This window comes from Bombina bombina, chromosome 2 (assembly GCF_027579735.1).
Source record: "Bombina bombina isolate aBomBom1 chromosome 2, aBomBom1.pri, whole genome shotgun sequence".
Taxonomy (NCBI): Eukaryota; Metazoa; Chordata; class Amphibia; order Anura; family Bombinatoridae; genus Bombina; species Bombina bombina.
Window position 1 is genome coordinate 1,178,809,642 of NC_069500.1, and position 15,816 is coordinate 1,178,825,457.

Sequence of the window (15,816 nt, forward strand, 5' to 3'; positions counted from 1 at the left end):
CGTATGAGGAGGTTATGGACAGAGTTCACGCACTCAAGTTGGCTAATTCTTTTATTTTAGATGCCGCTTTGCAACTAGCTAGATTAGCGGCGAAAAATTCAGGGTTTGCAATTGTGGCGCGCAGAGCGCTTTGGCTAAAGTCTTGGTCAGCGGATGTGTCTTCCAAGACAAAATTGCTTAATATCCCCTTCAAGGGTAAGACTCTCTTTGGGCCAGAATTGAAAGAGATTATTTCAGACATCACTGGGGGAAAGGGCCATGCCCTCCCACAAGATAGGCCTTTCAAACCCAAGAATAAGTCTAATTTTCGTTCCTTTCGCAATTTCAGGAACGGACCGGCCTCTAACTCTGCATCCTCTAAACAAGAGGGTAATGCCTCTCAAACCAAACCAGCCTGGAAACCGGCGCAAGGCTGGAACAAGGGTAAGCAGGCCAAGAAGCCTGCTGCTGCTAACAAAACAGCATGAAGGAGTAGCCCCCGAACCGGGACCGGATCTAGTAGGGAGCAGACTCTCTCTCTTTGCTCAGGCTTGGGTAAGAGATGTTCAGGATCCCTGGACACTAGAAATAGTTTCTCAGGGTTATCTTCTGGAATTCAAGGAACTACCCCCAAGGGGAAGGTTCCACATGTCTCACTTATCCTCAAACCAAATAAAGAGACAGGCATTCTTACATTGTGTAGAAGACCTGTTAAAGATGGGAGTGATAAACCCAGTTCCAACGGCGGAACAAGGGATGGGATTTTACTCAAATCTGTTTGTAGTTCCCAAAAAAGAGGGAACTTTCAGACCAATTCTGGATTTAAAGATCCTAAACAAATTTCTCAGAGTACCATCGTTCAAAATGGAAACCATTCGAACGATTCTACCCACAATCCAGGAAGGTCAATTTATGACTACCGTGGATCTAAATGATGCTTATCTACATATTCCTATCCAAAAAGAACATCATCAGTTCCTAAGGTTCGCCTTTCTGGACAAACATTACCAGTTTGTGGCCCTCCCATTCGGGTTAGCCACTGCTCCAAGGATTTTCACAAAGGTACTCGGATCCCTTCTAGCGGTTCTAAGACCAAGGGGCATTGCAGTAGTACCGTACTTGGACGACATTCTAATACAAGCGTCGTCTCTTTCAAAGGCAAAGGCTCACACAGACATCGTTCTGGCCTTTCTCAGATCTCACGGATGGAAGGTGAACATAGAAAAAAGTTCCCTGTCTCCGTCGACAAGATTTCCCTTCTTGGGAACAATAATAGATTCTTTAGAAATGAGGATTTTCCTGACAGAAGTCAGAAAGTCAAAACTTCTAAACGCTTGTCAAGTTCTTCATTCTATTCCTCGTCCTTCCGTAGCTCAGTGCATGGAAGTAGTGGGATGATGGTTGCAGCAATGGACATAGTTCCTTTTGCGCAAATTCATCTAAGACCATTACAACTGTGCATGCTGAAACAGTGGAATGGGGACTATACAGACTTGTCTCCAGTGATTCAAGTAGATCAGAAGACCAGAGACTCACTCCGTTGGTGGCTAACCCTGGACCACTTGTCCCAGGGAATGAGCTTCCGCAGACCAGAGTGGGTCATCGTCACGACCGACGCCAGTCTAGTGGGCTGGGGCGCGGTCTGGGAATCCCTGAAAGCTCAGGGACTATGGTCTCGGGAAGAGTCTCTCCTCCCGATAAACATTCTGGAACTGAGAGCGATATTCAATGCTCTCAGGGCTTGGCCTCAACTAGCAAAGGCCAGATTCATAAGATTCCAATCAGACAACATGACGACTGTTGCTTATATCAATCATCAGGGGGGAACAAGGAGTTCCCTGGCGATGAAAGAAGTGACCAAAATAATAAAATGGGCAGAGGATCACTCCTGCCACCTATCTGCGATCCACATCCCAGGTGTGGAAAACTGGGAGGCGGATTATCTGAGTCGTCAGACATTCCATCGGGGGGAGTGGGAACTCCACCCGGAGATCTTTGCCCAGTTGACTCAATTATGGGGCATTCCAGATATGGATCTGATGGCGTCTCGTCAGAACTTCAAGGTTCCTTGCTACGGGTCCAGATCCAGGGATCCCAAGGCGACTCTAGTGGATGCACTAGTAGCGCATTGGACCTTCAACCTAGCCTATGTGTTTCCACCGTTTCCTCTCATTCCCAGGCTGGTAGCCAGGATCAAACAGGAGAGGGCCTCGGTGATCTTGATAGCTCCTGCGTGGCCACGCAGGACTTGGTATGCAGACCTGGTGAATATGTCATCGTGCCACCATGGAAACTACCTTTGAGACAGGATCTTCTTATACAGGGTCCATTCGAACATCCAAATCTGGTCTCCCTCCAGCTGACGGCTTGGAAATTGAACGCTTGATTCTATCAAAGCGTGGGTTTTCAGATTCGGTGATAGATACTCTAGTTCAAGCCAGAAAACCGGTAACTAGAAAAATTTACCATAAAATATGGAAAAGATATATCTGCTGGTGTGAATCCAAGGGATTCTTATGGAATAAGATCAAAATCCCTAAGATCCTTTCCTTTCTACAAGAGGGTTTGGATAAAGGATTATCAGCGAGTTCTCTAAAGGGACAGATTTCTGCTTTATCTGTCTTATTACACAAACGACTGGCAGCTGTGCCAGATGTTCAAGCATTTGTTCAGGCTCTGGTTAGGATCAAGCCTGTTTACAGACCTTTGACTCCTCCCTGGAGTTTAAATCTAGTTCTTTCAGTTCTTCAAGGGGTTCCGTTTGAACCTCTACATTCCATAGATATTAAGTTGTTATCTTGGAAAGTTTTGTTTTTGGTTGCTATTTCTTCTGCTAGAAGAGTTTCTGAGTTATCTGCTCTGCAGTGTTCTCCGCCCTATCTGGTGTTCCATGCAGATAAGGTTGTTTTGCGTACTAAGCCTGGTGTTCTTCCAAAGGTTGTTTCTAACAAAAATATTAACCAGGAAATAGTTGTTCCTTCTTTGTGTCCGAATCCAGTTTCAAAGAAGGAACGTTTGTTACACAATTTAGACGTAGTCCGTGCTCTAAAATTCTATTTAGAAGCTACAAAAGAGTTCAGACAAACTTCTTCTCTGTTTGTCGTCTATTCTGGTAAAAGGAGAGGTCAAAAAGCGACTTCTACCTCTCTTTCCTTTTGGCTTAAAAGCATCATCCGATTGGCTTACGAGACTGCCGGACGGCAGCCTCCAGAAAGAATCACAGCTCACTCCACTAGGGCTGTGGCTTCCACATGGGCCTTCAAGAACGAGGCTTCTGTTGATCAGATATGTAAGGCAGCGACTTGGTCTTCACTGCACACTTTTGCCAAATTTTACAAATTTGATACTTTTGCTTCTTCAGAGGCTATTTTTGGGGGAGAGGTTTTGCAAGCCGTGGTGCCTTCTGTTTAGGTAACCTGATTTACTCCCTCCCTTCATCCGTGTCCTAAAGCTTTGGTATTGGTTCCCACAAGTAAGGATGACGCCGTGGACCGGACACACCAATGTTGGAGAAAACAGAATTTATGCTTACCTGATAAATTACTTTCTCCAACGGTGTGTCCGGTCCACGGCCCACCCTGGTTTTTTAATCAGGTTTGATGGATTATTTTCTCTAACTACAGTCACCACGGCACCCTATAGTTTCTCCTGTTTTTTTCCTCCTGTCCGTCGGTCGAATGACTGGGGTGGGCGGAGCCTAGGAGGGACTATATGGACAGCTTTGCTGGGACTCTTTGCCATTTCCTGTTGGGGAAGAGATATTCCCACAAGTAAGGATGACGCCGTGGACCGGACACACCGTTGGAGAAAGTAATTTATCAGGTAAGCATAAATTCTGTTTTTTAAATGGTACCGGAGTTGTACTATTTTGGTCTCAGGCAGAAAATAGAAGAAGAGTCTGCCTGTGGTCTCTAATGATCTTAGAAGGTTGTAACTAAGATCCATTACTGTTCTCACACATAACTGAAGAGAGAGGTAACTTCAGCAGGGTATCCTGCTATGAGGTATGTGCAGTCTAAATTTTTCTAGAGAAATGTATATGCTAGAAAATGCTGTTGATACCAGATTTATTTAAGGTAAGCCTGATTACAGTGATTTAATAACGACTAGTATCATGCTTACTATTAGAGTTAACACTCTTATTATTTTTTCAAATTACTGAAATATAAAACGTTTGCTGGGAGTGCTTAAATGTTTTTTATAGGCTTTTTAGTGATAAACATTTATTGGGGCCCAGTTTTTTTCCACATGGCTGGCTAAAATTTACATAGGATAGTTTTGTTAGGCCTCTCACTGTATAGACAGGAAGTGGGGGGGGCCTAATTTCGCGCCTAAATGCGCATTAGCTTTTGCAGACTGAGACATCCAGTTTCCCTGAAGGAGTTCCCTGAATGCTTAGGACCTCTCTGAAGGGTTTTGGTGCTTTCCAAAGTCATTTGTATGGCAAGGTAGGGCCACAGCAGAGCTGTGGCAGTTTGTTGTGACTGTTAAAAAACTTCTTTTTTTTTTTTTTCCGTTTTTTTGATCCGTTTTTTAAACTAAGGGGTTAATCATCCATTTGCAAGTGGGTGCAATGCTCTGTTAGCCTATTATACACACTGTAAAAATTTTGTTTGATTTACTGCTTTTTTTCACTGTTTTTCAAATTCTGACCTTTTTTATTTTTCTTAAAGGCACAGTACCGTTTTTATTTTTTGCTTGTTAACTTTCTGTAAAGTGTTTTCCAAGCTTGCTGGTCTCATTGCTAGTCTGTTTAAACATGTCTGACATAGAGGAAACTCCTTGTTCATTATGTTTAGAAGCCATGGTGGAACCCCCTCTTAGAATGTGTACCAAATGTACTGATTTCACTTTAAGTTATAAAGACCATATTCTGGCCTAGATTTGGAGTTCGGCGGTAAAAGGGCTGCTAACGCTCCGCGGGCTTTTTTCTTGCCGCACCATAAATTTAACTCTGGTATCGAGAGTTTAATCAAATGCTGCGTTAGGCTCCAAAAAAGGAGCGTAGAGCATTTTTACCGCAAATGCAACTCTCGATACCAGAGTTGCTTACGGACGCGGCCGGCCTCAAAAACGTGCTTGTGCACGATTCCCCCATAGGAAACAATGGGGCTGTTTGAGCTGAAAAAAAACCTAACACCTGCAAAAAAGCAGCGTTCAGCTCCTAACGCAGCCCCATTGTTTCCTATGGGGAAACACTTCCTACGTCTGCACCTTACACTCTAACATGTACCCCGAGTCTAAACACCCCTAACCTTACACTTATTAACCCCTAATCTGCCGCCCCCGCTATCGCTGACCCCTGCATATTTTTTTAAACCCCTAATCTGCCGCTCCGTAAACCGCCGCAACCTACGTTATCCCTATGTACCCCTAATCTGCTGCCCTAACATCGCCGACCCCTATATTATATTTATTAACCCCTAATCTGCCCCCCTCAACGTCGCCGACACCTGCCTACACTTATTAACCCCTAATCTGCCGAGCGGACCTGAGCGCTACTTTAATAAAGTTATTAACCCCTAATCCGCCTCACTAACCCTATCATAAATAGTATTAACCCCTAATCTGCCCTCCCTAACATCGCCGACACCTAACTTCAATTATTAACCCCTAATCTGCCGACCGGAGCTCACCGCTATTCTAATAAATGTATTAACCCCTAAAGCTAAGTCTAACCCTAACACTAACACCCCCCTAAATTAAATATAATTTTTATCTAACGAAATAAATTAACTCTTATTAAATAAATGATTCCTATTTAAAGCTAAATACTTACCAGTAAAATACATCCTAATATAGCTACAATATAAATTATAATTATATTATAGCTATTTTAGGATTAATATTTATTTTACAGGTAACTTTGTAATTATTTTAACCAGGTACAATAGCTATTAAATAGTTAAGAACTATTTAATAGTTACCTAGTTAAAATAATAACAAAATTACCTGTAAAATAAGTCCTAACCTAAGATATAATTAAACCTAACACTACCCTATCAATAAAATAATTAAATAAACTACCTACAATTACCTACAATTAACCTAACACTACACTATCAATAAATTAATTAAATACAATTCCTACAAATAAATACAATTAAATAAACTAGCTAAAGTACAAAAAATAAAAAAGATCTAAGTTACAGAAAATAAAAAAATATTTACAAACATAATAAAAATATTACAACAATTTTAAACTAATTACACCTACTCTAAGCCCCCTAATAAAATAACAAAGCCCCCCAAAATAAAAAATTCCCTACCCTATTCTAAATTAAAAAAGTTACAAGCTCTTTTACCTTACCAGCCCTGAACAGGGCCCTTTGCGGGGCATGCCCCAAGAATTTCAGCTCTTTTGCCTGTAAAAGAATAAATACAATACCCCCCCCCCCCCAACATTACAACCCACCACCCACATACCCCTAATCTAACCCAAACCCCCCTTAAATAAACCTAACACTAAGCCCCTGAAGATCTTCCTACCTTGTCTTCACCATACCAGGTTCACCGATCCGTCCTGAAGAGCTCCTCCGATGTCCTGATCCAAGCCCAAGCGGGGGCTGAAGAGGTCCATGATCCGGTCAAAGTCTTCATCCAAGCGGGGCAGAAGAGGATCTTCCATCCGATTGAAGTCATCATCCAGGCGGCATCTTCTATGGTCTTCCATCCGGAGCGAAGCGGCAGGATCCTGAAGACCTCCAGCGCGGAACATCCATCCGGACCGACGACTGAACGACGAATGACTGTTCCTTTAAGGGACGTCATCCAAGATGGCGTCCCTCGAATTCCGATTGGCTGATAGGATTCTATCAGCCAATCGGAATTAAGGTAGGAATTTTCTGATTCGTCGTTCAGTCGTCGGTCCGGATGGATGTTCCGCGCTGGAGGTCTTCAGGATCCTGCCGCTTCGCTCCGGATGGAAGACCATAGAAGATGCCGCCTGGATGATGACTTCAATCGGATGGAAGATCCTCTTCTGCCCCGCTTGGATGAAGACTTTGACCGGATCATGGACCTCTTCAGCCCCCGCTTGGGCTTGGATCAGGACATCGGAGGAGCTCTTCAGGACGGATCGGTGAACCTGGTATGGTGAAGACAAGGTAGGAAGATCTTCAGGGGCTTAGTGTTAGGTTTATTTAAGGGGGGTTTGGGTTAGATTAGGGGTATGTGGGTGGTGGGTTGTAATGTTGGGGGGGTATTGTATTTATTCTTTTACAGGCAAAAGAGCTGAAATTCTTGGGGCATGCCCCGCAAAGGGCCCTGTTCAGGGCTGGTAAGGTAAAAGAGCTTGTAACTTTTTTAATTTAGAATAGGGTAGGGAATTTTTTATTTTGGGGGGCTTTGTTATTTTATTAGGGGGCTTAGAGTAGGTGTAATTAGTTTAAAATTGTTGTAATATTTTTATTATGTTTGTAAATATTTTTTTATTTTCTGTAACTTAGATCTTTTTTATTTTTTGTACTTTAGCTAGTTTATTTAATTGTATTTATTTGTAGGAATTGTATTTAATTAATTTATTGATAGTGTAGTGTTAGGTTAATTGTAGGTAATTGTAGGTAGTTTATTTAATTATTTTATTGATAGGGTAGTGTTAGGTTTAATTATATCTTAGGTTAGGACTTATTTTACAGGTAATTTTGTTATTATTTTAACTAGGTAACTATTAAATAGTTCTTAACTATTTAATAGCTATTGTACCTGGTTAAAATAATTACAAAGTTACCTGTAAAATAAATATTAATCCTAAAATAGCTATAATATAATTATAATTTATATTGTAGCTATATTAGGATGTATTTTACAGGTAAGTATTTAGCTTTAAATAGGAATCATTTATTTAATAAGAGTTAATTTATTTCGTTAGATAAAAATTATATTTAACTTAGGGGGGTGTTAGTGTTAGGGTTAGACTTAGCTTTAGGGGTTAATACATTTATTAGAATAGCGGTGAGCTCCGGTCGGCAGATTAGGGGTTAATAATTGAAGTTAGGTGTCGGCGATGTTAGGGAGGGCAGATTAGGGGTTAATACTATTTATGATAGGGTTAGTGAGGCGGGTTAGGGGTTCATAACTTTATTATAGTAGCGCTCAGGTCCGCTCGGCAGATTAGGGGTTAATAAGTGTAGGCAGGTGTCGGCAACGTTGAGGGGGGCAGATTAGGGGTTAATAAATATAATATAGGGGTCGGCGATGTTAGGGGTAGCAGATTAGGGGTACATAGGGATAACGTATGTGGCGGCGATTTGCGGTCGGAAGATTAGGGGTTAATTATTTTAAGTAGCTTGCGGCGACGTTGTGGGGGGCAAGTTAGGGGTTAAGAAATATAATATAGGGGTCGGCGGGGTTAGGGGCAGCAGATTAGGGGTACATAAGTATAACGTAGGTGGCGGTCGGCAGATTAGGGGTTAAAAATTTAAATAGAGTGGCGGCGATGTGGGGGGACCTCGGTTTAGGGGTACATAGGTAGTTTATGGGTGTTAGTGTACTTTAGGGTACAGTAGTGAAGAGCTTTATAAACCGGCGTTAGCCAGAAAGCTCTTAACTTCTGCTATTTTCAGGCGGCTGGAATTTTGTCGTTAGAGCTCTAACGCTCACTTCAGAAACGACTCTAAATACCAGCGTTAGAAAGATCCCATTGAAAAGATAGGCTACGCAAATGGCGTAGGGGGATCTGCGGTATGGAAAAGTCGCGGCTGAAAAGTGAGCGTTAGACCCTTTAATCACTGACTCCAAATACCAGCGGGCGGCCAAAACCAGCGTTAGGAGCCTCTAACGCTGGTTTTGACGGCTACCGCCGAACTCCAAATCTAGGCCTTAGTCTTTAAAAGATTTATCACCAGAGGAATCTGACAAGGGGGAAGTTATGCCGACTAACTCGCCCCACGTGTCAGAGCCTTTCACTCCCGCTCAAGGGACTCACGCTCAAGTGGCGCCAAGTACATCTAGCGCGCCCATGGCGTTTACTTTACAAGACATGGCGGCAGTCATGGATAATACACTGTCAGCGGCATTATCCAGACTACCTGGGTTACGAGGAAAGTGAGACAGCTCTGGGGTTAGAAGAAATACAGAGCACTCTGACGCTTTAGTAGCTATGTCTGATACCCCCTCACAATATGCAGAAGCTGAGGAAGGAGAGCTTCTTTCTGTGGGTGATGTTTCTGACTCAGGGAAGATGTTTCAACCTGATTCTGATATGGCAACATTTAAATTTAAGCTTGAACACCTCCGCGTGTTGCTCAGGGAGGTTTTAGCTACTCTGAATGACTGTGACACCATTGCAGTGCCAGAGAAATTGTGCAGATTGGATAAATACTATGCAGTGCCTGTTTACACTGATGTTTTTCCAATACCTAAAAGGTTTTCAGAAATTATTACTAAGGAATGGGATAGACCAGGTGTACCGCTCTCTCCCCCTCCTATTTTTAAGAAATTGTTTCCAATAGATGCCGCCACACGGGACTTATGGCAAACGGTCCCTTAGGTGGAGGGAGAAGTTTCTACCCTACTACTATCCCCGTCGAGGACATTTGTGCTTTCTTAGATCCAATGGATAAAAAGTTAGAGGGTTACCTTAAGAAAATGTTTATTCAAAAGGTTTTATTCTACAGCCTCTTGCATGCATTGCCCCAGTCACTGCTGCGGCGGCCTTCTGGTTTGAGTCTCTGGAAGAGGCTTTACAGGTAGAGACCCCATTGGACGATATACTTGACAAGCTTAGAGCACTTAAGCTAGCCAATTCATTTGTTTCTGATCCTATAAGATAGGGGGCATCCTAAAGTAAATAAATAAATAATAATTTGTGTGTCAATATCGTGAATATATTGATATATATACGAAATATCAGAACAATGAGTGAGAAAGTCAGATATATATCTCAATCAGTGCAAAAAAAAAAAAATAGTAATAATAAAACAGTTCAAAATATATAAAATAAAAGTCTCTGAGGAGTAGATTGAAGATAATCTAGGCAGCAATCTGTAGAGAACCCAGCCAGGATCCTATGAAGATGATCTATAAAACATAAAAAAGACAGATGCGCCACATGACCCAATATTGTTTGTTCAACAGAGTGAATGTGATTTGATTGTGCCGATGCAAACTCACAATTTTGGAAGCACTCCAGATAGTGTAACAGAAGCAGTCTGGGATCAATCACAGTCACCCAGCAGACCGACCTCTTGGATAGAGTAGTATATTCTGTGATAAAAATACAAAAAGACACAGAGGTGCCTATATGGCCTAGTACAGTTTGGACCCAGAAGATAATGCTGTGTATAGTTGAAAATGTACTCACATTTAGTAAAGCATCTCCATTGATGCTAATCAGGCAGGAAGGGATCAATACAGTCACCCAACAGACTATGACAAGGTTCCCACAGGAGGCAGTCAGCAAAAGTGCAGGGGACCAGGATTGGTCCAAATAATACACAATAGCAAGTGTTTGTAAAAATATGATATACTTTACTTTTTAAAAGAATAAAAACAAGCGACGCGTTTCTCAGCAACAAGCTGTTTCATCAGCCTGATGAAACAGCTTGTTGCTGAGAAACGCGTCTATCCCCTCTCACAAGAGTTTCCTTTCTGGGAACTCTGATAGATTCTGTAGAAATGAGGATTTACCTGACAGAGACCAGGTTATCAAAACTTCTAAATTCTTGCCGTGTTCTTTATTCTACTTCTCGCCCTTCGGTGGCTCAGTGTATGGAAGTAATCGGCTTAATGGTAGCGGCAATGGACATAGTGCCGTTTGCCTGCCTACATCTCAGACCGCTGCAACTCTGCATGCTCAGTCAGTGGAATGGGGATTACACAGATTTGTCCCCTCTACTAAATCTGGATCAAGAGACCAGGGATTCTCTTCTCTGGTGGCTATCTCGGGTCCATCTGTCCAAAGGTATGACCTTTCGCAGGCCAGATTGGACAATAGTAATGACAGTTGCCAGCCTTCTAGGCTGGGGCGCAGTCTGGAACTCCCTGAAGGCTCAGGGATCATGGACTCAGGAGGAGACCCTCCTTCCAATAAACATTCTGGAACTAAGAGCGATATTCAATGCTCTTCAGGCTTGGCCTCAGCTAGCGACAATGAGGTTCATCAGATTTCAGTCGGACAACATCACGACTGTGGCTTACATCAACCATCAAGGGGGAACAAGGAGTTCCCTAGCGATGTTGGAAGTTTCAAAGATAATTCGTTGGGCAGAGAGTCACTCTTGCCACCTATCAGCGATCCATATCCCAGGTGTAGAGAACTGGGAGGCGGATTTTCTAAGTCGACAGACTTTTCATCCTGGGGAGTGGGAACTCCATCCGGAGGTGTTTGCACAGTTGGTTCAACATTGGGGCAAACCAGAACTGGATCTCATGGCGTCTCGCCAGAACGCCAAACTTCCTTGTTACGGATCCAGGTCCAGGGATCCCAAGGCAACGCTAATAGATGCTCTAGCAGCGCCTTGGTCCTTCAACCTGGCTTACGTGTTTCCACCGTTTCCTCTGCTCCCTCGTCTGATTGCCAAAATCAAGCAGGAGAGAGCATCGGTGATTTTGATAGCACCTGCGTGGCCACGCAGGACTTGGTATGCAGATCTGGTGGACATGTCATCCCTTCCACCATGGACTCTGCCTCTGAGACAAGACCTTCTACTTCAGGGTCCTTTCAACCATCCAAATCTAATTTCTCTGAGACTGACTGCCTGGAGATTGAACGCTTGATTTTATCAAAGCGTGGCTTCTCCGAGTCAGTTATTGATACCTTAATTCAGGCACGAAAGCCTGTCACCAGGAAAATCTATCATAACATATGGTGTAAATATCTTTATTGGTGTAAATCCAAGGGTTACTCATGGAGTAAAGTCAGGATTCCCAGGATATTATCTTTTCTCCAAGAAGGACTGGAAAAGGGATTGTCAGCTAGTTCCTTAAAGGGACAGATTTCTGCTCTGTCTATTTAATATCTTTTGCACAAGCGTCTGGCGGATGTTCCAGACGTTCAGGCGTTTTGTCAGGCTTTAGTTAGAATCAAGCCTGTGTTTAAACCATGGCTACGCCATGGAGTTTAAATTTAGTTCTTAAAGTTCTCCAAGGGGTTCCGTTTGAACCTCTTCATTCCATAGATATCAAGCTTTTATCTTGGAAAGTTCTGTTTTTGGTAGCTATTTCCTCGGCTCGTAGAGTTTCCGAGTTATCTGCCTTACAGTGTGATTCCCCTTATCTGATCTTCCATGCAGATAAGGTAGTTTTGCGTACCAAACCTGGATTTTTACCTAAGGTGATATATAACAATTTTTTGATGTAATTAATGATGCAATTTTCTAACAAGTCAAGTATTGCTATACTTTCACAAGTAATATGTCTTTTTTGTTCTTAAGTACACAACCTAATGCATTTTAATGGGGCTTAGTATTAAATTAATTGGGAGAAAATTCATGTGTGAAACTGATCAAATTACAGAATTCAAAGATCAATCTCCTATTGGTTCCTGCCCCTTTAAATACATTAGCTTCCATTACTTGCACTTAGCATCTATGAGTAAGCGCACACCAGCGCGAAACATGTTAGATGGCTAACTACCCTCCTTGTTTATTTTTGTGTTTTTTCTATTTTAATGGAATAAAGTCTCTTTTTTTACCTGTTTGCTCAGCAGCCTTCCATTTTTCTTCCTTGCTGAATTAAATTAGTACAGATTCAAAATCATATAAATAATTGGCATTAACAGCTGAACAGGGGCATTTCCTTGAGTGTGTCTGAAGTTTTCTCTCAGGTTTCATTGTATACTCATAGCATGTTGCAGCTGAAGGTCTCACTGTTTAATCATGCAAAAGCTAACCTGGAGAGTTTGTCTCAAAATAGGCAATGCACATATTGCACTGCTAGAAAAAGGCATGTTAACTAGATGTAAATGCAAGGTACATTTGGCTGAAAATAGTGTCATTTGTATTTGCATCAAAAGTAAATATTGCAATCTGTGCAGGATGCTCCCTATTGCATTCTCTCTCCTTCAAAATTCAACATCTACAGAGCTTCATTACAGTCTATGTGAGGCAGCTCACCACTTGATGGGGTTTTCAAGTTCAACTCCCTTTTTTAGAGCATTGAGTAAGTCTTCTCATGTGAGGGTCAGCAAGATGATTTCACTCCATGTCAACACAGAGAATCTGCCCTTCTCTCAAGCTGTATGTTGTTAGATGCTTTAATATATCCAGAAAAGTGTACACAGTGCAGTAAAATACACAGTGAAAATAAAATAAAAGCACAGTACAATAAAAACAGTACAATAAAAAACAAGTTACAATAAAAACAATTGAACCAATTTTCATGGATCCATGATGGTTTTACAATAAAAGCAAGATTACACAGATAAATACAAAGATAAAATCAAGAGTATGTGGGAAAAATAGAGCCTCCTGAAAATTAGAGCCTTCTTAGAATTACTCAGGATAATATAAGAACCTACTACTATGTGTGATACTCCTAGTGTGGAGGAATAGATGACTAAAGCTAGTGATCCCCAAGGTGTAAAAGGACTATGCTGATCCTAAAGGTATATATGCTTAGTAGATCCAAGTGTGTGTAAGACAATGACAGATTATGTCAATAGAATTGTATATCAGAAAATATGGATATGAATATCTGATATAACTGATATACAATTCTATTGACATAATCTGTCATTGTCTTACACACACTTGGATCTACTAAGCATATATACCTTTAGGATCAGCATAGTCCTTTTACACCTTGGGGATCACTAGCTTTAGTCATCTATTCCTCCACACTAGGAGTATCACACATAGTAGTAGGTTCTTATATTATCCTGAGTAATTCATATATTATCCTGAGTAATTCTAAGAAGGCTCTAATTTTCAGGAGGCTCTATTTTTCCCACATACTCTTGATTTTATCTTTGTATTTATCTGTGTAATCTTGCTTTTATTGTAAAACCATCATGGATCCATGAAAATTGGTTCAATTGTTTTTATTGTAACTTGTTTTTTATTGTACTGTTTTTATTGTACTGTGCTTTTATTTTACTGCACTGTGTACACTTTTCTGGATATATTAAAGCATCTAACAACATACAGATTTACCTTGCCTTCGTATAGTTGGCGCCTGGGCTTTTTCCTCTATCCATTGCAATTTTAGGTGCCTGCTAGACGCACCTTTCCTGGGCTACAGGTACATAGTAGGCGCTTATAGTACCCCCATTCGTACTTCTCTCAAGCTGGACATGTGCAAGAGGATCCATGCAAATGCTATTCGGAAAGAGGATGTCAAACAGTTCTTAGAAAATATTCTGTAGCCACTTTCAGCCCATGATAAAGAGCCGCCTCAGAGACCCTTGGTAAAAGCATATTCAGGCTGTCCATGTGCCAGGGTTACCCTGACAATACTTTCTCACCCCTGTCTAGACTAAACCTGTGTATGCGCATCCATGTGCTTAAGTGCCACCATTACAAGATTTACTTATATATAGTTCCCTTTTTAATTGTAATATTTATGGATTTGCCACTATCATACAGACATTCAGGTTATCCTGATGGTTTTAAAGGAACAATAAACCCAATTTTTTTCTCTTGTGATTCAGATAGAGCATGCAATTTTAAGCAACTTTCTAATTTACTCCTATCATCAATTTTTCTTTGTTCTCTTGCTATCTTTATTTGAAAAAGAAGGCATCTAAGTTTTTTTGGGTTTTTTTTGGTTCAGACTCTGGACAGCACTTTTTTTTTTATTGGTGGATGAATTTATCCACCAATCAGTAAGAACAACCCAGGTTGTTCACCAAAAATGGGCCGGCATCTAAACTTACATTCTTCCATTTCAAATAAAGATACCAAGAGAATGAAGAAAATTTGATAATAGGAGTAAATTAGAAAGTTGCTCAAAATGTCATGCTCTATCTGAATCACGAAAGAAAAAAAAATTGGTTTCAGTGTCCCTTTAAGACTTCATTTTAGAATCTCAACGCACTAAATAGACCTTCTTGTTCTTATCCACTTAATTAGGGTTTAGCTCTTTTTTTGTTGTCTTATATTGTATTCTTGTTATGTATTTGTGTGCAATATCTATTTGGGAAATAGATGTCCTGATAATCCTGAGAAAATGTTATACTTCATTATGCAAATAAATGTAGTATTTGTTGGCATATGACTTCCTTTTTTATTAACTAAATCACAGGCATTTAACATTTCTTATGTTGTGTTCCAAATAGATAATTTTTAGCGGTTTACGGGCTGTTTTTCTTTTAAAAATGATCTGCATTATATTAATGTGTGTCTTATTTGCTGATATATTAACCAATATGGTTGGGAAAGATGAATGCATAGAAATTAATAGACCTCGTTTATTTCAGGTTGAAGCTCCAAGAAAAGAAAAAGGAACTGGTGAAGAGACTGGAAGAAGCTACAAAATTGGCCACATATTTGCATTCACAACTTAAAAGGTAATTTCACTGGCATAAATATGGGTTTAATATGATATGCCTCAAGTCAAATTTCTTATAGGGGAATATTTGCAGACCAAACTTTCATTACAACATTCATTATTGTGCTAAGAGCTTGGTTATCAAAAAAATATATATTTCTTTTTGCCTTGCTATAGAATAACATATCAGGCAAGTCTACTCATCATTAAAACAAATTAGCATCCTATTTGCTGTAATTGTTTTTCAATTTGCAGACAATGTGGCTAGCCACAGTCATTATGTTTGCATAAATTGAATTGCTTTGCGTTTGATATCTGTTAAAGCCAGTTAGTGAAATATATACATCAGGGTTACGCCTGCCGTACCAGAAACGAGGACAAAACTAAATTACCCACACTTCTATGATA

The 15,816-nt window shown here is 40.8% G+C and overlaps 1 protein-coding gene across 1 annotated transcript in view; it reads left to right on the top strand.

Moving 5' to 3' along the window:
- The window catches only part of WWC2 (WW and C2 domain containing 2), a 538,330-nt gene that overhangs the window by 340,802 nt on the left and 181,712 nt on the right, over positions 1-15,816 (top strand). The window contains 1 exon segment of the mRNA XM_053700248.1: positions 15,338-15,427. Within this exon segment, the coding sequence (XP_053556223.1) occupies positions 15,338-15,427 (90 nt within the window).